Source organism: Equus przewalskii, chromosome 26 (assembly GCF_037783145.1).
Source record: "Equus przewalskii isolate Varuska chromosome 26, EquPr2, whole genome shotgun sequence".
In the NCBI taxonomy this organism is placed as follows: domain Eukaryota; kingdom Metazoa; phylum Chordata; class Mammalia; order Perissodactyla; family Equidae; genus Equus; species Equus przewalskii.
The window spans coordinates 37659990-37683896 of record NC_091856.1 but is presented as its reverse complement, the minus strand read 5'-3'; the positions used below and the strand labels follow the sequence as shown (position 1 = coordinate 37683896).

At 59.9% G+C, this 23907-nt stretch overlaps 2 protein-coding genes across 9 annotated transcripts in view; both read right to left on the bottom strand.

Moving 5' to 3' along the window:
• The window catches only part of QSOX2 (quiescin sulfhydryl oxidase 2), a 35415-nt gene extending 33641 nt beyond the window's left edge, over positions 1-1774 (bottom strand). The window contains exon 1 of the mRNA XM_008543260.2: positions 1418-1774. Within this exon, the coding sequence (XP_008541482.2) occupies positions 1418-1751 (334 nt within the window). The 5' untranslated portion in view covers positions 1752-1774. The remainder of the gene's footprint in view (positions 1-1417) is intronic.
• A 5769-nt stretch (positions 1775-7543) lies between these two features.
• The window catches only part of CCDC187 (coiled-coil domain containing 187), a 53900-nt gene continuing 37536 nt past the window's right edge, over positions 7544-23907 (bottom strand). For 5 of the 8 annotated variants that reach the window (XM_070596316.1, XM_070596317.1, XM_070596311.1 and 2 more), the window contains 10 exons: positions 23529-23616; positions 21619-21720; positions 20502-20665; positions 17751-17914; positions 16382-16470; positions 16099-16174; positions 14625-14764; positions 14182-14291; positions 13604-13680; positions 7751-13100 (listed from right to left, as the gene is read on the bottom strand). In XM_070596316.1, coding sequence (XP_070452417.1) covers positions 11197-13100; positions 13604-13680; positions 14182-14291; positions 14625-14764; positions 16099-16174; positions 16382-16470; positions 17751-17914; positions 20502-20665; positions 21619-21720; positions 23529-23616 — 2914 coding nt within the window. In that variant the 3' untranslated portion in view covers positions 7751-11196. Of the gene's footprint in view, positions 7674-7750; positions 13101-13603; positions 13681-14181; positions 14292-14624; positions 14765-16098; positions 16175-16381; positions 16471-17750; positions 17915-20501; positions 20666-21618; positions 21721-23528; positions 23617-23907 lie in introns of those variants that run through there. The other 3 variants (XR_011533565.1, XR_011533564.1, XM_070596312.1) reach the window with 3 other exon arrangements.

The following is a 23907-nucleotide window of genomic DNA, read 5'->3' as shown; positions in this document are numbered from 1 at the left end:
TTTACGTGCTGGTCCAACGAGGGAATAGTTTGCAATATTTGAATCTGGTTTACGATTTTTAGACTTCAGAAAAGAATCAAAATGCACACAAAACAGGTGACAAGTGTCTTGCCAGAGCTACCTGTATTTTAATTTACATATCTGTGTTTCTGCCACCAAGTAACAAACAAGAACTGAAACGTTCTCTGTATTATTAAAGTGCTTGCTTGTTCTCAAAGCAACGGCTTAAAAATAAAAACCTACTAAGGTGGGGTCTGTCCATGTCTTAGACTCTGATCTCAGGTCTGAGCAGGGCCCAACACTGGGCACTCAAGGAAACATCAGATGAAAGAACAAACCCTTTAGGAATCAAAAGTTCCCAACACTCCGAGGTAAGATGAGAAGGCATCTTAAAGACAATCACTTACAACTACCCACCAAACCCTATTTAGACTTTTAACAAGTTCACGAACCTGTTTAGATGTGAGACAATCACAACACAGTTGGATATGAGACTTAAAAACCAAGGGGGAGGAAGAGTGCGCGGGAATCTGTTACCCTGTCACCAACTGAAACATATAATTAGAGGTTTGCTCAACATAGGCAAGAGTCCTGCCAAACCTTGCTCTCGCTGGGGACTGGCTCCTACTTCAGAACAACTGACCTCCCATTTACAGCACGGCCAGCTTGCAGGAAGATGCTGCAAATGCCCACTCCCACTACAACTCTGCCCAGAGCAGCTGAATGACTTAGTGACTGCTCAAGAGTCTGCAGCATGAATGAAGTGCCAAACAACGACGAAGCGTGGGAAAACGACCAGCAGTTTGGTGGACGACAGACTTATCAAAGGCTGTCCGTCTATGAACAAGGAACCTCCCAATGGACGCTCTGAGGGTTCTTTTTCAGCTTCTATGGAGAAGTCCGCAGAGTGTGGGCTTGTCTAAGTTGGGGGCTCACTTGGAGTATCCACCATATGGTCAGCCATACAAAACAGAAGAGGATGAGGAAGAAGGATTTAAAGGGAAAGGGGCCTGGGATAAAAATGGAGATCCTCCAGGCACTGAAACGGAATACTGAGGATGGGGTGTACGCAGGGAACAGCTGGGATAAAGTCCCGGGGGTTAGACGAAGCTCTTGGGGGCTCAAAACTAGGCGTCTGGAGAGCTGAGCGATATTGGGAGGGCTACTCTGTCCCCCGCGCGGAGTGAGAGCTGGGGGAGAAGGGTTCTTGTCATTCTGACTTAAGACAGATTCCCGGGATCTCACGGGGTTCATATGGGGGTCATCCGGGGCGCCGGCCAGCGGGGGCCGAAGCGGGGTGGTTCTGTAGGGCAGGGGGAAAGGGGCCCGGGAGGCGGAGCCGGAGGGGCGAGTCCGGGAGCCGCAGGACCAGGCCCGGCCGGCGAGGGTCGGGGTCCCGCGCAGGGGCGCGCCTCACCTCGCACGTCCCCGGCCAGGGCCCGCCAGGTGGGCGCGTAGCCGATGCAGTGGCCGCACCACGAGGAATAGAACTGCACGAGCCACGCGGTCGAGCTGTTGGCCGTGGCCCCGCGCACGCTGCCGCTGTCCAGCACCCACACGGCGTCCTCGCCCGCGCGGTACAGCCGCGCCGCGCCGCCCGCGCCCGGCCCCGCCGCCGCCGCCAGCAGCACGAGTAGAGGGGGCAGCCGTGCGGGCCGCGCCGGCGGCGGGCGCCGCGCTCGGGCCGCCGTCCCCGCCGGGGCTCCCGGGCTGCGCGCCGCCACCTCCGCCGCCGCCCCGGCAGCCGCCATGTTGGGAGTGCCGCGGCGCGCCTGACCTTTCACCCTGGCAACCGCCGTCACTTGCGCCGCGCGCGCCCGGCCCCGCCCCGAGCGCCTGGCCACGCCTCCTTCCCCGCCCCCGAGCGCCGAGCTCCGCCCCCGCCTGCGAAAACCTGCTCACGCCTCCAGCCTGGTGCGCAGGAGCCCCTCCAGGCCCCGCCCCCGGACCCGCCCACCCCAAACCCCGCCCCCGCTCCACCCTCTCGGCAGACCCCCTGCCCGACCGCGGGGTAGAGTCGCCAGATTCAGCAAATGAAAATATAGGACGCCCAGTTAAATATGAATTTCAGATAAGCAGCCAATCCTTTTTAAGTCTAAGTGTATCCTGCTAAATTTGCATTTCAGATACGGGACACACTTAGATTTAGAGACAATTCGCCGCTTCTGGGAAATTCACATTGAACTGGGCGTCCTGTGTTTCATCTGGCAACCCCACCTGGAGCTTCAGAGGATCTGCCACCTGACCTTGACTTTTTAATTGGAGATTTTAACTCTTGGAAAATGTAGCAAAACATGCGTGCAAACTCAGATGTGTTAGGTGCTAAATTTTAGGACTTTTAAGTTGACCAGAGCTGATTTCTCTGCAAACCTAGGAAATAAAGGTTCACAGGACTTTTTTGCTAAGTCAACAGGAAACTTGGTTCTTAAATTACTCTTCCTAATCGTTAGGCATATCAAGATTTTCTCTGAACTGTGTGGCCAAAACAAAAAAGGAAGGAAGTGGATTCCAGAGCGATATGAGTCAGCAAGGGTCACCCTGGAAGTTCTGGAAGTTCAAATTCTTACATTCCAGGGCATGGGGAGCCCCCTCGCTCCTGTGGAGGATTAACTTTTAAATAAGTAGATGATATGATTTAAACTTAAACTAATTTACAGTAGTTCCCCCATATCCGCAGAGGACGCCTTCCAAGACCCCCAGTGGATACGTGAAACCGCGGATAGTACCTAACTCCATGTATACTGTTTTTTCCTGTACATATATACCTACGATAAAGTTTAACTTATAACTAGGCACGGGTAGAGATTAACAGCAATAATAGTAAAATAGCAATTATAACAATGTACTGTCATAAAAGTTCTGTAAATGTGGTCTCTCTAAGTAGCTTACTGTGCTGTGCTCACCTTTCTTCTTCCTGTGATGATGTGAGAAGACACAGTGCTCGTGCGAGGAGATGAAGTGAGTGAATGACTCTCGTTTTCTAACTGAGGTTGAACACAGATAACAGAAACAGCGGAAAGTGAAGGTGAGGATAAGGGGGCCTGCTGTATACCAATGCACTCTTCTCTCGAAATCTTAGATCTGCTAAGATTGTTTGAGAAGAGGGTTTTGTTGCTGATAAAAGTTAGAAAACCCTGGATCAGAGGATCCAAACCGAAGCGCCCCTGGCTGAGGCCTTGTGCCCTCCCTGTGTCCCGCCTCCCCCCATTCACTGTTCCTGCCTTCCTTCACTAACATTCACTGGACCTCTGCTCCGTGCCAAGCCCTGGAGACTAAGCAGGAGCAAAACCAAGTCCTGGTGCCACTGGGTCTGCATTCCAGGAGAGAGACCCCAAAATAAGTAAATAAGTGAGACGGAGATAAATGCTAGAAAAAGCAGTAAAGCAGGGCAGGGGGAGGGGCTGTTGTACCCCGGGCGGGTAGGGAGGCCTCTCTGAGAAGGTGACCATGGGTGGAGAAGGAGGTGAGAAAAAAGGCAAGCAGACCAGGCTGAGGAACTGCAGGTGCAAAGGTCCTGAGGTAGAAAGGGGTGAGCACATTGGAAGAACAGCTGGAACAGAACGAGCCAAGGCAAGAGAACAAGGTAGAGAAGCAGCCAAGAGCAAGCTCAGCCCATGGAGGGCCTCACCAGCCAGGCTGCAGACTAGGGCCTTGACTCTGAATGGGATGGTGGCCACGGGAGGATTCTGAGCAGGGATATGGTTATGCCCAGCTGGCTGCCGTGTAGAAGGGGCAGAGGGGAAGCAGGAGACCCTCCAAGAGATGGTGGGACTCAGGTGAGGGGCGGATGGCAGTGCAGGTGAGGAGGATCAGACTCCAGGTACGTTTTGAAGGTAGGACATGTGGTGGATCAAATCCAGGATGTGAGACAAAGGGGTCAGAGCTGCCTGCGGGTTGTGGCCAGATCCGCTGGACACTGAAGCTGCCCTGGGCGGAGACGCAAGGCTGCAGGGAGGGCAAGAGAGCAATTTTAGGGCTGAGGGTGGAAACTGAGAGTATGTTTTGGACCTGATGATGTCCGGAGAGCTTTTCAACATCTGCGGGACGTGTCAGGCCACGTGGTTGGCTGTGTGAGTCTGGGGCTCAGAGGGTAAGTTGGGGCTGGTCGAGCTCCCCATGGGAGGCAGCGAGGACAGGAGAAGGCCAGCCATACACTGAGCCCCAGGCCTGCAGCCACAGGGCTGAGGCAGACGAGAGGACCAGAAGGAGCAGTAGTGAGGTGAGAGGGGAACAGAGTGTGGAGAGGGGAGTCCAGGGAGAATGTGTGAGACAAGACCAAGAATCAAGCAAGAGAACCAACTGACCCCTGGATCGGGGAACGGGCTTGGCTTGCCTGGGAGACAGCAACGTCCTGGGTGGGTGCAGGAGACGCAGTGCGACTGGGAGTGTTTCAGAAAGAATGGAGGAGAGGAAGAGGAGGCAGTGGGACCTGTGACTCTTGCCAGGAGTTCTGCTGAAAAGGGAGCAAAGAGACCCGGTGGGCGATGCAGGCTCAGGGCTTGGGGGGGGTGGGCAGAGGACTGCGAGAGGGGGGTTGGGGATGGCAGGAGAAAGAGGGAAGAGGAAATCCAGCCTGTGGGCAGGACCTGAGGCCGGAAAGCCTGAGGGACAGAGAGGGGCCCCCAAGGCCCCACACGGGCCCAGCCCAGCCCCTCTCCATCTCTCTCCTGGGGAGCGCCCACCTCCAGCCCACCCTTCCGAACCCTATAGCATGCTGCTTCCCAATGCCCCTCCTGCCGCCCTTGGGGTGGAGGCCAGGCTCGTCTTGGTCACACGTGCCCCCTGCCCCCCCAAACCACTGACCACAGGTAGACTGTTGGCCTCAGCCTGTGGGGCACGGCCACAAAGTCGCATGATGATTGTTGAGCAAACAGACCAGCATCTGGTCATCCAGTTGGCAAAGATGGTCAAGGCCGGGCTGATGGGAAGGGTTCCTTTAGGCCAAGCACACACACCCACTTCGCTCCTCAGGGGGACCTGCCCTTCAGAACACTGTCGCAGTCTGCTCAGGCCGCCAGGGCAAAACACCGCAGCGCCGGTGGCTTGAACAGCACATACTTACTTCTCACGGCTCTGGAGGCTGGACAGCTGAGATCAGGGCACCGGCACGGTCGGTTTCTGGCGAGGGCCCTCTTCCTGGCCCTCTGATGGCCGGCCGCTGTCTGGCTGCCTGCTCCCACAGCCTCCCCTCCGGGCAAGCTCACAGGGAGGGGCAGAGGGAGCTCTCCGGTGTCTCTTCTAAAAGCACTACTCCCGTCACGGCGCCCCATCTCATGACCTCATCAAACCCTAAGCACTCCTCAAAGGGTGATCTGAACACCATCACATCAGGGACTACGGCTTCAACATATGACTTCTGGGGACACAATTCAGTCCCCCAAGCCTCTTGGAGGGACCATGCCCCACCCCTGCAACCCCACGTTCAAGTCCCACTGTCACTCCCAGCTCATCTGGGCGTGAGGGGGTGGGAGAGGAGGTCTCTGGGACCCCTGCTCTTGAGGCAGCAGGTGAGTGTGTGTGCTGGCCCCACTGAACAGCAGGCCAATCGAGTTCTTCTGGTCCCTCCTCAGCTGTCAGGTGGCTGGTCACCTGCTCACTGGCAATGGTCCCAGGGAGTGCTGGTTGAGTGCAAATTCCCTCCCCTCACCGGGTCTCCTCAGGGGCCAAAGGGACTGCAAGCAGTGGCACGGTGTCCCTCTTAGTCTCGGGGACCCACCCCCCACACACACAGGCGGAAGGAAGCCCAACATGGGGTGGGGTGCATTCAGCACGGTGGGGTAATACTTTGCCCCAAACCTGCTCCGTGAAATTGAACCACCAGAAGAACCAAGCTTAGCCCAGCACGAGAGGCTGCACCCTAAAAACAACGCCACAGTTGCTCAAATCCAAATGCCACTGGCCCCACCAGACGCCATCGGTGTAATAAAAAGTTCTTAGGAAAAGCACCGATTGTAAAATGCAGCCGGTTCAGACACATTGAAACGGAAGTGGGCGCTATCTCAGAATCTGAGACACAAGGCCGCAATATTTTCCCACATTGATCAGCCAGACCCTGCTGGAAGCCCCGTGCCCCAGCCCTGGGACCTCCTTCCATCTGCTCCTCCACCCTGCCAGGGAGGTGCCTGCACTTTGTGGGCACGAAGACCCGGGCGATTGTAAGACAAACCTTCGTGTACATGCTACTGAGAAAGAAAACATGTTGCCAAAGATAATCTGCAGATTCCTCAGCTAGAAAGACGTACTCTGATTCCAAAGGGATCAGAATGTGGGCAAGACCTGCATCTCAGAGCTGATGAAATGAAGCTTTGGTATTCCTGCTTTACAGAGGGGAAACTGAGGCTCTGAGGGCTGGTACTGTGGTTACTGGAACATGTCATGTGTGTGACATAGGGGTCTCAAACCTGGGTGCCCCTAATACCCAGGCGGCCCATTCTCATGCCCTCTCCCAGCCCTGGGCTCCTGCCTTTTGGCATGCAGTGGTCCCCGGCCATGGCAGCTTGTGCCGGCCAGATGGACGTGCACCCTGGAGGTCAGGGCCAGCTGTCCTTTCTCTGAGGGCACCCAGATGGGGCAGGTTCTGCTGGGGAGAGGGAAGATGGGGGCAGACAAACTTGAGCTGCAGCCCTGGCTCCAGGACTGGCACTGCCTTCCATGTCACACCCTTCAGTTGGCAGTTGGCGTACCACATTCAGGCTCAGCTGCTTAAGAACCTGTCCGTTCTCTGGAATGCTAACAAGGAGGATAATTCCTGAGTGCTCACCATGTGCCAGAGACAGAGCCTGGCAGGGACAACGCTCTATGTCCTCACAATGATTGTGACATGAGCCATGGGGACGGGGGCCCTGCCATACCCCCACTAAGAGCAGGACTTAGGATGCAGGCTCTTAGCATCGCTAAGTGCCTGTGCTGTGTCTTGTGACAACCTGGACAGACACGGCCTAAGGGAAAAGGTCCCCTACAGGTGAGCAGCAAGCAGGGGGAGGGCCACAGGGAGCCCCAGCACAGGGCCAGGGGTGCAGGGGGTATGTGCATGTGTAAGATCCTGTCCTGTTCCCGCAGCCTGCAGTCAGGTTTTGAAACACCACCCCCTGCTCCACGTGCTCATGGGGCATCGGGGGGGGGGGTAGGGCCTTTGCTGGGGGTACATGGAGGCACTGGGTAGGGCACACATGCAGAGAATGGCGTTTTGGTGTTTGATGGAGAGCACAGGGTGGGTAGATAGGACAAGGGGCCACGGGGACAGATGTGCATGGGACTTGCAGCCATTCTTCTGGGACCTCGATGCTGCCTGGGGAGCCAGCGTGGAACAGGGCTGACTTCCTGAGCCTGGTTTTGTTTGGACTCTCACCGGACAGCCCTGTCCCCAGTGGCAGGAGACCCTGGGCCGGCGGGAATCCAGCTTCACCTGGAGGGCCAGCGCACCCACTCGCCTCCGCCCCACGGGAGCCAGACGCCCCAGCATGGAGGGTGCCGTCCCAACGGATGCTGCCGTGTTCCTGGGAGCGTGTGGCCGTCACCCCTCCGTAACTGTGACCGAGCCTCCTGGCCTTCATTTGTATTTTTATGAGAGTGGCTGTCAAAGGCGTCTAAGCTCGTCTGACAGTTGGGGATTTAAAGCGCTGGAGGTGCCTTCATGGGCATTCTATGCAGGACCGGGCGGTTGAGCGGGGAAGCTGAAAGAGACAGATCACAGGAAAATTAAATGTGGGGTTTAACTGAGAAATACTCATTTTCCATGAAAGATAATGACTTCTCTGGAGGCTGGTATCAAGATTTATTGGCCCCAGAGGTTACTAGGGATTGGAGCTGAGGCAAATGTGCTGAGACCTGGGAGGGCGTCATCTTGATACTGAAGTCTGGCCCCGGGTGAACGTATCTGAACACCGCAGCCCTCGGCTCTGCACACGAACGGCGGCTGAGATTAAACGAGTCTGACACCTTCGGTGGACGTGCTTCTTCTCCTCCAGCAGGTCATCTTACAACCTCGGCCTCGCTTGGATCCAGCTGTCATCAGAAGGTGTGGCCAGGATTTTCATTAGTTCTCGTCCACCAGCCTCCCTTCACGGGCGCCGGGCCACAGGCCGAAAAATGACTCTGGCAACCCCACGTGCCTGCCGGGCATCTGGGGAAGGTCATTTCGGGGGGCCCTCATTCCGGCTGTGAGAGCAGCCACAGCATCATGCTGAGCCATCAGCACCCAGCCCATAGCACCAGATGGAAGACTATTGAATCGGAGGCAAACCCGCAGGGTTTCGAGGTGGGAGATTTATTACTGTGCCAAACCTGTGCGTGTAAAATACATAATTCCTCTCACTCGGCCTCATAAATCCAAAAGGGTCAGCAATAAATAGAAAAAAATAAAAAATTACAGACTAATTTGTTCAGAAAACTAGAAAGGAATCAATAAGAAAACTGTAGCTCAAAATTTGTTTTGAAATTATGTGCACAGAGGATGAACACATTCTCCCCCACAGATCCAAACCTCTTCTGCACTAAAGGCAGGCTTGGGAATGGCGGGTGAATTATCTTAGCTGGTGCTTCCCTGAACCATGAAACCCATCCAAGATGAGCCAGCACGTGACCAAGTTCGGCCTGGCAAGCTGGTCCACCTGGACCTGAGTGGCTGCCATAGGGGCTGGGGCCTGATGAAGGGCTGTCTGGAGGGGGCTCCCACCTCCGTGCAGGGGACCCTGCAGTGTTCTAAGGGGCCTGAGGGGTCCTGCACTAGAGCTACAGGGTAGAGGGCACAGGCAGCACCTTGGGCCTTTGCCAGGCCAGCTTGGGAGACATCACCCGCTGTAAACCACAGGTGCATGGGAGTCTGTTTCCCCAAAGGGCCATCATTGCGGTTAAGTGAACGAGCTCCCCTCTTTAAGCTGGGGAGCCTGAGGCCCTGGACGGGAGAAGCAAGTCCTGGAGGGATCAGCACCAGGACACAGATGTTTCTGAGGCCAACCAGCTGCTTGGTTGATTCTGGACTCCCCATCAAGTAGGGATTTTCCAATTCAAGAAAGGAATTGGAACAAGATGGATGGATATATATATGGTAGATGATTGATAGATTATAGAGAGAGAAATGGATGGATAGATAGATGATAGGTGAATGATGATAGATGATATAGACAGATGTTTAATAGATGGGCAGATGATAGATAATAGATGATACAGATGACAGACAGTAGGGAGAGGCTGCGGCCGGACACGGACAGTCACTTGTGAGAGGCCCAATCACGGTGTAAGCGAGCCCATCTCCAGAAATGCTGATCATGTTAGAAGTTAGATTTGAAAGCTGCTTCCCTTTACAAAACTGACTGCTTGGCTCATTTAAAAGCCACTTCCCCAAGTGCACAGATGATACGATTCAGGACAAAAATATTGGAAATATTGAGATGAAACACTCCTCACAGGACACTGTGCTGTGCAAAGCAAGGCGCGATGAGAAGAGTGTTACGACGGCTTCTCGTGAATTCCTCTGAGCCCGAGCTCACCAGGGTTCTCATGAACACACGCTCTCTGGTGTTCTGATCATACTGGGGCAGACATAGCTCAGGCCTCCACCGTGGCCCCAAGACAAAGCCCCGGGGACCTGCAGACAGGACTCGAGGCTCTGCCGTTGGCCAAAGGTGGGCACTGGTGTCCGCCCAGGTACCCACCAGGACAGTGGCTACGGCTGCAGCAGGGCCCTGGGGCAGAGTGGGCTGCAGGGACCGTCAGAGCCCATCAGTGCCTTTCAGTGCTGGCTCCTATGGGTTGAGGTCACTGCTGCGGTGGCCTGTCCTTCAGGCCCTTGAAGGTCGGCTGCCTTCATCCTTATGCATGCACCCAGGCCGTTCTACTGCGCCGGCCCCAGGGCACCCTCCTCTAGCCTGCTGAGACCCTGTCCCCAAGGGCCTGCACGCTGGCAGGTCTCGTTTCCTTCTCACGGTTCATCTTCCGACTGCTTTCCCCACAGGAAACCCTCTTTATGCTTGAGTCAACATTAATTTCCTGGACTCTCGCCTGAGCAGTGGTGCTGAGAAAAGCAGACATTCTGGGGAAGAGGGAATCCTGGAGGGCCTGTGGGGTCCCCAGGACTTCCCTGCAGAAACATATCACCTCAAGAGCCCACCCACCCACGCCTCTGAAAACCACTGGGTCGAGGGGCCGGCCTGATGGCGCAGCAGTTAAGTTCACGTGCTCCGCTTCGGCCACCCATATATAAAGTAGAGGAAGATGGCATGGATGTTAGGTCAGGGCCGGTCTTCCTCAGCAAAAAGAGGAGGATGGGAGGTGAATGTTAACTCAGGGCTAATCTTCCTCAAAAAAATAAAAAATCAAAACCACTGGGTCCACACTGTCACGGGGATCATTCAATAAAGGACAGCCCACCAGGACATGGGCTGTTCCTTCCAGGAGTCCTGAGCACATTCTGGGAGGCCTTGGCCCACCTACCCACAGAGGACAGGCCTGAAGGTGGGCTGGCCACAGGTGAAGTCACCTTTGGCCTTGAGTTGCCACTTCCTCTAATCTACAGCTCAAGCACACACACCCATCACTCAGCCACAAGTAGGGGGGCTGGACACAGGGAAGGCCTCCAGGCCCTCGGCCCTGAGAAGTCAGAAGTGGCAGATACCTCCATGAATGATCTCCTGACGAAAGCTGAGAGGTGGGCGTCAGTGGTCAGTGTGGACGCAAGCCCCAGCCCACCTCAGCCCCTTGCTTCTGCATCTCCCCACAGCCGCTCTTTCTTCCGCTCTTGGCCTTTGCTGATGGCGCCTGTCCTGGTACGTGGTCTCCATGGCTAGGGGCCAAGTTTGTCCTCGGGAGCCACTCCTCCTCCTGGCTCCTCTGGACTGTTCTCCTTCAAGTCCACGACCTCCACACCTTTTCCAGCCGGCCTCTGGACACGCCCCACACAACCCTCTACCTTCCTGCCTCAGTCTCTTCAGGTCAGGGGCCTCTTCAGGAGCCTGATGGAAGCGTGGACTCAACGTCCCGAGAAATGCAGACAGAGCCAATGTGCAGTGACATCAAGGAGTCACCGTCCTGTCTTTGGCCCTGTGTCAGATGACCATCTGCATGGCCAGCCGCGGGGTGGCTACTCTGCATGGCAGCTCCGCCCTGGGAGAGTCCAGACTTCCAGAAGCCTCCTGTACTCACAATCAGACAGCCACATCACAGGTATCCGTGCATCACCATAGGCCCTCCCCCATCTTCTCAGAAGTCCCCTCTTCCCCAAGACTGTCCAGTGACTGCTGTGTGAGCCTCAGGGACACGGCTGGCACCCGCCAGCTCCCCTGTCAGTGGGCTGCCCGGCGGGGCCAGCTCTGACAGCATAGCTAGTGTATCGCACAGGATCCTCCTGGTGAGCTGGGTGGAGACCAAATCCACCACCTCGGCTCTCTCTAGGCCTGGGCGATCTGTGTATCTCCGGCCCGTGCCCAAAGCAGGAGCTGGATCCCCCCGCCCAGCGCCAGACAGCCCTGTGTCACCTGCCGCCAACCGCGTTGGCAGCCCCTCCCTGGCCATCCAGGCCACTCTGGACAGGGTTGAGGGCTGCGCCGACAGCCTTGGGAGCCCCACTGGGGCATCGCCTGTCTCCCCGCACAAGGGGGACCCTGGCCAGCTGACCAGCTCAGGGCACTGGCCGCCCACAGCCTGGTCCCCCGGAACAGAGCTTGATTCACCCAGTTCATCTCCAAGGCTTCTGCCCTGTCCAGCCGCCCCCAGACAGAGCCCTGACTCCTGGGGCCCCGGGGACAGTGCCTCACGCAGGCCTTCCTCAGGCAAGGAGGGCAGCTCGCCAGTGTGGATGGAAGCGTCCTCCCCGGGGCTGCCCAGCGAGCCCCCTGAACACATGGCGTCTTCGGGCGGCGAAGGGAAGTCTTCTGAGTGGAGGCTGGCAGTGTCGGCCTCACTCTCTGCTAGGAGATTGGGAGGTGGAGGAGGGAGATGCGTGTCCCAGTGGGTGGAGGACGACAGGTTGGCACTGCCGTAGGACAGCACCTCGTCAACAGGGGACAGGATCTCAGGCAAGACACGGCTGGCCAGGAGGGGGTGGGCTTCCTCCAGGACAGGGGGTGCTCCACTCCCCCCACGCCCAGGCACCCGGCTCTTAGCTGCCGAAGCTGCTGGTCCACCGGGGTTCCCAGGAGGAGCCTGTGGGCTCACGGGGACCTCAGGCTCAGGTGAGGCCTGTTGGGGTTTCCTGCCGGTGGATGAACTCAGGTCAGCATCCGGGGGTCCCTCCAGGCAGCCAGCCGAGGCCTGTGGAGGCCCCATCTCTCCTCCTTTGCCGAAATCCACCCCTTCGGATGCCAAGGTCCCCAAGGGAAAGGAGAGGGAGGGGTCTAAGTCGCTGGAGGAAGAGGTCTGGGACGGAAATGCCGTGTAGGCAGCCTTCGGGGATGTCCATTTGGTTTCTGTATTTGATCCACTGGTCAGGCCCCCACTGGTTCCAGAAGCTTCCTGCCCCTCCCCAGGGCCCAAGGAAGGAAGTGCCCCTTCAGGTGCCTCGCCACTTTCCAGGTCAGAGGAGCCCCCTGTGGGCGAGGAGCGCCCTGAGGCTGCCTGGGCACCAGCGCCAGGATCCGGGAGGTTCTCTTCGTCCCACACCTCACTGGACGCCTCTGAGAGCTCTGACCCCGACCTGGGAGAGGGGGCACTGGGGAGAGGCAGCCGCCAGCCCGCTTGCAGGAGGCCTGGCACTGGCTCTGGGCCTCCCGACACAGGGGAGGAGCAGCAGAGGGAACCAGCCTCGCTGCCCTCCGGCCTCTCCAAGGTCACCTGCTGCCCCTGGTGGAGCCCCCAGGAGTCTCCAGCAGATAACTCCCCAAACCAGCCAAGGTCTGCATCTGGGGCGTCCCCGGCTTCCCAGTCCGACAGGGAGACGGAGCTCTGGGAAAGCTGGACCAGGACGGCAGAGGCTTTCTGAAACTCCTGGAGAGAGGGACAGGACAGGTCGCTCACAGAGGACGAGGCACGGGAATGCGCTGAAGGCCCAGAGCAGGTCCCGGGAGCAGACTCGGACTCGGAGCCCAGGTCCGAGGGGGCGGTGAGCCGGGGCAGGGGGCTGCCCTCGTGCTGGGTAGGGGCCATCATATCCTCAGCTGCTGCCGGAGCTGCAGAGAGAGGGGAGTTTGGGGGTGCCACCAACAGTTCTCACACTCTGCAGTCCCTGAGGATGTCCCCCCAGTGCTGGGAGGAGCAGCAGCCTAAGCCGGTGGATCAAAACCCCGGACAGCGGCAGAAGACCCGCCCACGGGCCAGGGGGGACCCCTTCGATTCTACACTGGTTAGCTGGGCCCCATCCGCCCCACACAGAAGTGAATCTCGCCGGGCGGAGATTTCCGCGCCTCAGGGACCGGCCTCAGAAGCGCAGCTGTTGTTCAAAGACTGAGCGGTGGCCTGGGCCCTGCCTTCTTTTCATTAGACGTGGTGGTTCCAGGCAGGGAGTCTGCCTCTGTCATCCACCTGCTGATGGGGACTCTGTGACATGAGGGGGCGCGGAGCGGCTGTGGGTGAAGGCTGGCCCTGATTTAGAAGCTGGTCTTGGATGACCCTTACGTGGGGACTCCATGATCCTTGTGCAAAGCAGGGGGCCCTTGAGGGGGGCAGGCATCACCTGGAGAGGTGGTCAGCTGGGCAGCTTCCTGCCAGGAGAAGGGGTCGCCGGGGTCCTCCTGCCAACAGGTCTCTATCCTGCGAACATATTCGTGGTGAAGTTCGGGGGTGCTCCCAGGAGGGCCCCCCGTCCTCCTGGCCTCCTCGGCATGACTCAGGGTCTCCGCAGGGGGCCTTCAACTACTCCATAAGCTTGAAAACATGCCTGCCAGTCATCTGCCCCCAAAGGGAGGTGACCGCAGAGCACAGGGCTCCATGGGTGGGAGTGAGGGGGCCTGCCTTTAGGGGGTCCCCACTGAATCAGGTAACCTGGGGGGACCACCATCCGAGAGGCTCAGAGGCCCGTGCTCCCCGGAGGGGCCCCTCCTGCTGCCCCCACCACTGATCTTGGGCCAATTCACCAGGTGACGTCTTTGCTTCCAAAGAGGGGGCAGCCTCAGGCCAGGACGAGGGGCACCAGGAGGGAGAGAGGGTCCCACAGGGAGAGGTCAGGGTGTGCTGGCCTAACCATCCCCACGCCCCAGGGCCCCACCCCTGCCCGAGGGTCCCACCGCCCAGGTAGCTTCCCAGGCCCCACACCTCTGCTCCCCTGACCAGCTTTCCATTTCGTGGGGCTCCCCCATGGGGCTGCCAGCAAAACCCAGGCCCAAGTCCGACCCCGCTTGGCTCATGCTGCCTTCAACCACCTGCTGGAAACACGGTGGAGAAATGTCACAGTCAGGGTGGGGCCCCCTCGGCCGGGGCATCGGTGCACGGCCCTTAGCTGTGGCTGAAGCCCCTGTGCTCCATGACCGTGGTAACAAAGAGCAGCCCCCTAAAGAGGGCCATGGAGACCTCCACTCACCCACCTCCCAGGCAGCTCCCCAGGCCCATCAACAGATGAATCCAAGAGGCCCCATCCCATCAGCACCCCCATCTGATGGACGAGGGGACCTCCTACCCAGAGCCACATGGCAGGGCCAGACAAGGCAAGGCCAGGCCCCCACTCGGACTGCAGAGGGTGCAGGGCCAAGCCCACTCACACTGGCTTCCCTGGGGCCGCAGGGACCCTCTCTACCCAGGGAGGGGTGGCTCTGGCCCTGGAAGCTCCGTGCATGGCTTTCTGTCAAAACTCGGGTCTTCTCCTCTGCTGACGAGGGGCCGGGGTTGGTGTGGGGGTCTCCTGTGAAGAAAGGGGCTGTCAGAGTCAACAGGCGCAGGACACAGGACACAGAGGGCACGGCACCCAGGAATTCTGAAGCCATGTGAAAAAAACCTTAAAATTCAAACCAGCTGCAACACTTATTTGCAGTATTTGGTTAGCGTGAGGACAGAAAAATATGTGGTTATCTGCTCCTAGAATTACCCTGTCATTGGATAGTCACTGTTACGAAGTCCCAGAGAAAACTTTTAGAAAAATCATTTAAAATTTAGAGACCTCCTTATTTTAGTTTTTGGGAAAAACCCCCACGTGTGACTTGCAAACCTTTTGCCACAACTGTTCTCCTCCCCCGCGGCCGCTCTCCAGGGTCTGTGCTGAGGAGCGCCAGGCCCCGCCCACTTGGATGCTGGCAGGGGGGCGAGGAAGGGGGGCAGGCACAGGCCTTGGATATGTCAAGGTCACCCACAGCACAGCTGGAAGATCAGCAAAGCGGGGACAGGGAGGGGACAAGGGGGCGACAGCAGGGCCTCCGCTGAGAAGCGCCCGGGGACCTCCACGTCCACACGTCATCTTCCTACCCCTTCATTGCACCCTGGGACCTGGCAGGCATTGGGACAGCCAGACCCCGGGGTCTAGGATGGTCCTAAGGCCACTGGCCTGAGGGGATTGGAGCTATTTGGCTAAAGCCCAGATTTGTGGAACCTCTGCCAATGTGGGCTCTCGTGCACGGCCTGTAGTAGGTCACGCAGAAGGACCCCTGGCTTCTTAATGACTGTGATAGGACGTCACCCTGGGAGCCTCTGCAGGCACAGTGTCCTGAGTGGGGAGCAGCCAGTGCTGGCGAACCCTGGACCGCCCGGTCACAAGCTCTCCCGGGAGCAGCTCTAAGCCCTCATCGACACCACCGGCTGGCACCACCGAGGGCACAGAGACAAGGTGGGGGCCACGTGACCCCCTGGCTGACAGCCTGCTGTCCCCGCAGTGAATGAGTCTCCTCCCGCCCCGGAATTCAGGACGTGCAACAACCCCTCGTTAGCTAACGAAGACCCCTCTGACGACGCTGGTTCCCACGTCACTTGAAGATCCATTCCAGATCAACAAAGTCATGACCGGAGCAGTCAAAGCAGTTACGGCCTTTCCTTTCGCCAGAAGAGCCACCGCGTCGCCCCGTGAGACACGGAGCAGGCAGATCTGCCCCTGTGCCGGGGTCTGCAGCCGGGGTTTGTGTGGTTTTCCTCCTGGGCCTCCCTGTTCCGGTCCGGCGGCTGGCACAGCCTAGGAGGGGACCCGTAGGCGGGGGGAGCTTCTGGCAAGCCCCACGCATGGGAGCCCTCTCCTGTTCCCAGGGGACTCACCCGGGGATGGCTCCCTCGCCTCCTGGAGCCGGAGCTGAGCTGCAGAGACACATCCCTCTGCCTCGCCCGCATGCGTCTATGAGATGAAAGATGCCCATCCTGCAGGAGGCACCAGGGAGAGGGCGCCAAGGACAGGTGGGGACTGAAGGGGACCCCCGACCAGGGCAACAGAGGGCATGCTAGTGCTGGGGTCCCAAACAAGGTCAGGCACAGATGGCAGAACAGGGGGAGGAGGCCCCCAAATGGGCAAACGGGGGAAAGGTCTTTCTGGGGGTTTGCATACAGGTGAGGCTGGGCCCAGGGGCTGTCCGGTGTCCAGGGAGGTCACCCGCTGAAGGCCGGGTCGAGGGTCAGGAGGCTGCTCCCCAGGCTCTGAAAGACACACAGACCCGAGGATTGCGGCTTCTACTGGTCCTCAGGAAGAGCACCCCAGAGCTGGAGGACAGCCCCCAGAGCTCGGGGGGGCCCCAGAACTCAAGGAGAGGCCCCCAGAGCTCGGGGGGGCCCCCAGAACTCAAGGAGAGGCCTCCAGAGCTCGGGGGGGCCCCCAGAACTCAAGGAGAGGCCCCCAGAGCTCGGGGGGGCCCCAGAACTCAAGGAGAGGCCTCCAGAGCTCGGGGGGCCCCCAGAACTCAAGGAGAGGCCCCCAGAGCTTGGGGGGCCCCCAGAACTCAAGGAGAGGCCCCCAGAGCTCGGGGAGCCCCCAGAACTCAAGGAGAGGCCTCCAGAGCTCGGGGGGGGGCCCCAGAACTCAAGGAGAGGCCCCCAGAGCTCGGGGGGCCCCCAGAACTCAAGGAGAGGCCCCCAGAGCTCAGGGAGCCCCCAGAACTCAAGGAGAGGCCTCCAGAGCTCGGGGGGGGGGGCCCAGAACTCAAGGAGAGGCCCCCAGAGCTCGGGGAGCCCCCAGAACTGCAGAGGAAGCAGAGCTGGTCTCTGAGGAAGGTTCTCGCAGATGCTCCTGTCCTCCTGCCACTCCTTCCTCGGAACCCAGTCCTCCGTGCACCCCAGGCCCCCCACTCCCCGGGACCCCAACGCCCCACTCCAAACCCCTCCTCTACAGCATCCTCTCCTTCCAGTCGTAAAACACACCTGTGCCCTACCCCCAACTCTTCCGCCCCCTCTACCCTTAGATACCGGTGCCCAGAGACGCGGCTGCAGGCCCAGAGGGTCTGTCGCCACAGACCCCTCAATACGCCACCCAGTGCTTCCTAGACTGTGTTCCAGGGCACCCTTGGGTTCCGAGACATTTCCCAGGGGTGACACTGGGGGCTGGAGGAGTTCATGAGCACAGCCCTAGAGCCCCTGTGCGGCTTATCACCATGACACATCCATTCTTATCTGCTTACAGATAAGCTGTGCAGGTGCCCTCCTGCAGGTGCGCCCAGTGCACAGTCAGACACAGGGACAGAGAGGCCAGGGATGCCCCAGTCACACAGCTCAGGCGCAGCTCGCCAGGACGCAGGTCTGTCTGACCCTGAGCATGAAGCTGCCCCAAGTTGCCCCTGGCTCAGCCACGGGGCAGGGCCTGGCTGAACAGAAAGGAACGGGAAGCTTCACCTCACGCCCCTCCCCAAACTCTCCTGCACCCAGGGGCCACGGAGGGAGGGACCGTCTGTCCTCGGGCCACCACTGCCGCTGCCTTGCCTGGTTACCTTGGCCCATAGGGCTGTGGCTCTCTGCCAGCAGGCCCCTGGCATCAGGCCGGCCACTGGCCTCAGGTGTGTCCTCTCCCCACACCTGCCTCGGAGGCTGTAGGTGACTGTTGGCTGCCAAAGTTGCCTGCGAGGGTGTCTCATCCTGCTGTTCAGTGAGAAGGCTGTAAGGCAGCGCAGAGGGGCAGTGACTGCCTGCCCGGGCCTTGCCCCCCAGGGTCACCAGCCCTGACCAGAACACTCTACAAGTGGAACCACACGTGTCACATCCAGGGGATGGCCGAGGTCAGCGGCCAAGCAGTCAACACACGGGCGAACGAAGACAAAGCCTGTCCCTCCCCGCCCAGCAGCTCCCCAAGAAGGGCCCAGTGCCCCCCAATCGGGCCACTGCTGCGGGGCGACTAGGCACAGGCACAGAGCTGGGGCATGGTGGGAGGGAGATGTCCGCCTGTGCCCCAGTGCAGAGCAGGGCAGAGCACGGGCTCCATCAAGACTTCCGCATGGAGACTGACCACCAGTTTGTAGGGTGGCACATGTGTGCGTGCAGGACCCACCTGAGCTCCAGGAGGCATGTGGGTCAGACGCCTGGATACCACACACCCAGACCCGCTGCCCTGCTCTGGGCACACAGCCGAGCAGCAAGAAACCGCCCCTATCGCAGCCTCAAGGCAGCGGCTAGTGGAGTAAGGCTGGTGGGTCTCCTGACTCCTTCTGGGTTTAAGGTCAACGCCTGCAGGGAGGCCTGCTCTAGCACATTCCGCCACTTTCTCCCCTGCAGCTTGGCACTACTTCTGTTCCCTCCCCGCCCAGGAACTTGCTACAACTGGGCACAGCTTGCTGCTGCCCCCAGACTGGCCGTGAGTGCCTCCCCCTAATTCACACTCACATAAGAGGTGTGGACAGGGAGTGGAGTCAGAGGACCATCCTCAGAGCCTAGAAACCTCCGAAGGAAAAGGTGACTCAGGGGCTGGAGCTCCCACCTCGCTGGGGCAGGACCTGGTAGGTGCCTTTCCGCACCAGTGGGTCCTAGATGCAGGGCCCCACCTGGCCCCTGGAGCAAGGATGTGAGGACAGAGCAAGCGGGCTGAGCCCCAAGCCTGTCACTCCCCCTGGGAGCTGCCACAGGGCAGAACCAGGCTGAACAGAAAGGAATGGGAGGCTTCACTTCACGGCCCTGGAAAGGCATTTCACCCCTCCCCAAACCCTCCTGCACCCGGGTCTCAGGCCAGGAGCCCACAGCACCCTGGGGAGCAGAGCGTGGGGAGCAGCCCACAGGCACACGTTCCGGATGCACCGGGGCCCTGACCCACTCGGAGCTCCACAGAGCTTCTCTAGAACGAATGCAAGAACGAAGTTTACCTATTTCTCTGGGTGGCATCACCTCCAGCAAAACATTACAAGTCATCCTCTCAGGGGCGGGGTTACAGGAGATCTGGGGTCTCCCCTTGTATGTACACAGCTTTTCTGTTTTCTAACTTTCCAACAGTGACTATGCACCACTGGAGTGACGAGAAAAGCAAAGGAGACCCCTCCCAGCCATGTACCCCCAGGAGGACGGCTGACCCTCCAGCCGACCATGGGGTCCAGGCCTGCCACCTGCTTGGGCCGAGGTCCCCGCCCACCCCAGCCCTATAAATAAACAAGACGGGGAGACAGCCTGGAAGTCTTTGCAAAGACCTGGGACCGGCAATCAATAGAGACGTGAATTATGGATCGGTCCGTTGCCGAGGTTTATTGGCAAAGCACTCAAGGAGGGAAGCTGAGTGGAGCTCAGGGCCCAGTGGGCGGGTGGGCGGCGACTCCCTTTCCTCGGGGAGGCGTGAACACGGGCCCCAGCGCTGGAAGAGGGCTGCTGGATGGTGATGGAGCCCCCAGGGGCAGGCCAGGGTCCCTGAGAAGGCTGCTCCTGGGGGGTGAGCCCCTTCCCAGGGGTGGGCGTGCCTCCCGCATCCTCACCTCCCCAGGTTCCTGCTTCTGGGGTGCTGCGATTAGAGTCTGGCAGGCAGCCCGCCCTGGGGGATGAAGCTGGCCACAGGGGTGGGGGTGGGGGCATTTATGAAGACGGAAGGGAAGGAGGCCCGCCCAGCACAGGAACGTCAGGAAGCTCTTGATGGGAAAAGCAGCGCGGCTGGTTCCCACAGTGAGGCTCCGGGTCAGGTGGTGCTGGCTGTCCTTCCACCCCCCGCCCCCAGGACTTGGTCTGGGCAGGGCCCTCATCCGCCACAAGAGGCCCCTTTTGCTGCAAACCAAGGCCAGTGGCCATGTGGCCAGGCCTGCAAGAGAAGGCCGAGCTGCCAGGGCTGGCAGAACAGCCCCATGCCAGCCTCGGAAAAGGGCACCTAAGCTGGGTGGTGATGCACGGGCTGTCTCGCTGCCCTCGAGCCTGGCCCATCTACCCACTCTGTCTCATGGCACCCCACAGCAGCCCAGGGACGGTGGCACTCCTGTCCCCATTGAGCAGATGAGAAAATGGGCTCAGAGAGGGGAGGATCCCTAGCCACACGCCAGCCAGCAGCCCAGCTGGGGATGTGCCAGCACCTGCCTGTGCTCCTCCCCCTAGGCCAGGGCAGCTCTGGTCTCTGCCCATACCCCACGGGCCAGCGAGCCTGAGAAGGGTCCCCCCAGTGCCTCCAAACCCCCGCTTGGCAGGGCCAGGTGATGTAGGGCCCAGCGGCCACAGGCACCCTGGCTGCCCAGTGCAGGACAGGCTTCAAGGTGAGCACCAGCCAGGGCTGCCCCACGACCACTCACTGTGGGCCTTGTGGGCTCTCGGGGCTTCTCCAGGCGGGATGGCTGGGGTGGCTGCCAGGCCTGTGTGGCGTCGGGGGCCATGAGGAGCCCTTTGCAGGCCCCTCCAGCTGCTGGCTTGTCTCAGAGCCCTCTGTCCAGGCAGCTTTGACTTCGGGGCCGGAACCCTATGAGAAACAGCAGCAGGGTGAGCAGGTGTGGGCACCTCCTGTCCATCTCCTCTCAGGAAAAGGGGGTGGCGGGCTTTACGTGGCAGCCACTGCAGGGCGGTGGGTGGCAGGGTGTACAGTGTGCTCCCGCAAGTGGGCACCGGGCTGAATCAAGCGGTCCTAGTCTCACAGGAGCCTTGAACCCTGGTGCTAACAGTGCCCTGACAGGTGTAGACATGAGGCCAGAGTGGAGGAATAGCTGGCCGGCACCCAAGGCCGTGCTCTGGGACCGGGCAGTGTGGGTTCCCTCTCCTGCAGGCTGGCCTGGGGCAGGCAGCACACACCCTGGTGGTCATCCCGCAGAGCGACTGCTCACCTACAGCGGGTGCTTCATAGAACCCCGGTCATTCCCGCCAGGTGAGACTGTCGGCACCCCAACTTACAGAGGAGATGCTCAGGCTGGGGACAGCTGCCCCACCCCACGTCCACAGAGCCTCCTTCATGTGATAGCGGGCGGGACGGGGAACCGGAGCAAGGACGCCCTTGCTGCTCGGGGTCCCCCAAGGGCTGGCCTCTCTGGGAGCCCCAGGCCATGCTCTCCTTCCTGCTCCAGCCCCCACCAGCCCTGCAGGGTCCCCTCCTCCACCACTGCGCCCACCTGCTGAGTAAGGCCCTGGCCCCCCACTCTAGCCTCACTGCCCTCCTTCTTGCTGGGCTCCCCACCTCCACCTCCAGGCCCGGCGCCCCTGCCACCCCCACAGGGGTCTGGCTCCTCCCCCAGGGCCGCCTTGTCCAGGAAACCTCCTTGGCCCCCAGCAGGTGGCTGCCCCTCCATCTGCACCCCTCCAGAGTCCCTTTCCACCCTGGGTCACAGGTGTTTTTACAAGGGACTTGCACATTCCCACGAAGCAGCCAGGTGACAGTGTTGCCTGGCTGCTGCCCAAGCCTCCAGCCCATGTGGCAGCGCCCACCTGAGGCAGTCCGGTCTGGGCGGGAAGCTCCTGCTGCAGGCTGGCCACGGACTTCTGCACGGAGAGGAGGTCCCTCTGATGCTGCAGGGGCCGCTTGCTCTCCTGGTGGGAGAACGGGTGAATGGCCCACAGGTATGGGCTTTCCCACCGAACCAGCCACAGGAGAAAACGGCAGCAGGACCCCCACCCCCGCACAGAGGCAAACGGTGGGGGTGTCTGGGGGGACAGTGGCTCTGGCACTGTGGGGGGCCTCCCTCTGTCCCTCCAGATGCCCCTGTGCTTCTCACCCTGCTCGCCCACGATGCCCCCATGCACTTTGGCTCCACTTGGGTTTGCCAACAGGAGGCTCCAGCAGGAGGGAAGGTGGGGTACTCATCCCCCAGGCCCCCTGGCACAGGCTGGCCACACCCCTGCCCTCTCCACGCAGCCCTCCCTCTCTCTGGGTTCCAGGCATGGTCCTAAGCCCCTGGAACTCGTCCCTTTGTTAAACTGTCCCCGACTGTCCTTTGTTCACTGCTGCGTCTCTGACAGCACAGCCCTCGGCAGAGCCACCTTGCCCAGAGCACACGTTCCCCTCGGGTCTTGGCACACCCACTCCGGGAGGTGGCAGCCTTTCTGGGTCAGCTGAGGACACCAAGGCTCGGCAGAGCTGCGTCTCTCCCCCCTGCCCAGTCTCCACCACAGGGTCTCCACCTACAACAAAGGACCCCTGCCCAGTCTCCACCACAGGGTCTCCACCTACAACAAAGGACCCCTGCCCAGTCTCCACCACAGGGTCTCCACCTACAACAAAGGACCCCTGCCCAGTCTCCACCACAGGGTCTCCACCTACAACAAAGGACCCCTGCCCCAGTCTCCACCACAGGGTCTCCACCTACAACAAAGGACCCCTGCCCCAGTCTCCACCACAGGGTCTCCACCTACAACAAAGGACCCCTGCCCCAGTCTCCACCACAGGGTCTCCACCTACAACAAAGGACCCCGGGTTCAGGCAGTCCTTCCTGCCACTGGCCGGCTCCAGACCCTCTAGCCAGGGCTGGCTGTCAGGTGGGAGCCTGGGGCAGGCCCCCGCAGAGCCTGTTCCCTTGGCCACCTTCATAGCTTTTGATAACTGGGCCTACTTCCAAGCCCTGTTCACAGTTCACTGGTCTGGGTGTGCCCTGCAGACAGTGTCACTTGTATTTTTCTGTTTCTCCACGCCCTGGAGAACACTCGGATCTTGGCCTGGGTCTTGTCCCATTGCCCCTTCTGCCTGGAATGCCCCAGGCCTGCCACCCACCTCCCGGTCCACACAGTCCATCCAGGGCCGAGGTTAGGAGCCTGGACTTTCCGTCAACCCAGAGTCTAGCACTGCCCCTAACTCCCCGGCCGAGGGTTCCCAAGCAAGCCAAGCCCCCCATTCCCCGAGCCTCAGTTTCTTCCTCTGTACAAAGGGTGTTAACACTAGCCTCCACACTACAGCATGTTGGGAGACTGAAATGAGAGGACGCCAGCACAGTGGCCCCCGACCCCCTTTTCCAGATGAGGAAATTGAGCTCAGAGAGGCTGGGAATCCCCTCCGAGGTTGTGCACCCTGACCCTGGCCAGTGCTGGCTGTGCTAAATCCTCCTGCAACCCCGAGAAACACACACTGCTGTTATTCTCCCTTCAATGAAGCCCCGAGAGGCCGAACTGCTCTGCGGAAGCCACAGGAGCCAGGACGGCAGGGCCGCGCTCCATTCAGCCACACTGCCCCCTTGGGCCCCAGGATGCTCCCATGTACTGCAGGGTCCTGAGCGGCCCTAGAGGGTGGTGAGGGCTCGAGCATTCTCAAGCTGTGGTGTGGGATGTTCACATCCCCAGCAAGAGGGCGGCAGGACCACCTCAGGGTCGGCTGCTCACCCACCCACCAGGGTCAAGCCAGCCCTTACCTGCTCCTGCTCAAGGGCGCGGAGGGCCTGCTGCTGCTTCTCTGCCAAGGCCACCAGCACAGCATCGTTTCCTTTGCTGCCCAGACACCTGGGGGAGGGGGCAGGATCAAGGTCGACCCGAGTCCGGTAAGTGGATGTGAAAAACCACAGACATCTGTCTGGCTGGCCAGTGGACCCAGGATGCCCTCTCCCGCAGCAGGCTCTGGGAGGAGGAGGCCACGTGTAGGCAGGCTGGGGGAGTCCAGGGAGACCGGTCGCCCCAGCCCAGACTGTCACTCTTTCTACCTGCGTCCCCCAACCCCGTCACAACCACTTTTGGGCCTGAGAGAGGAAGGGAGGGCAGTGCCCCCAACCCTGGAGCCCCAGCTGGGCCTAAGGG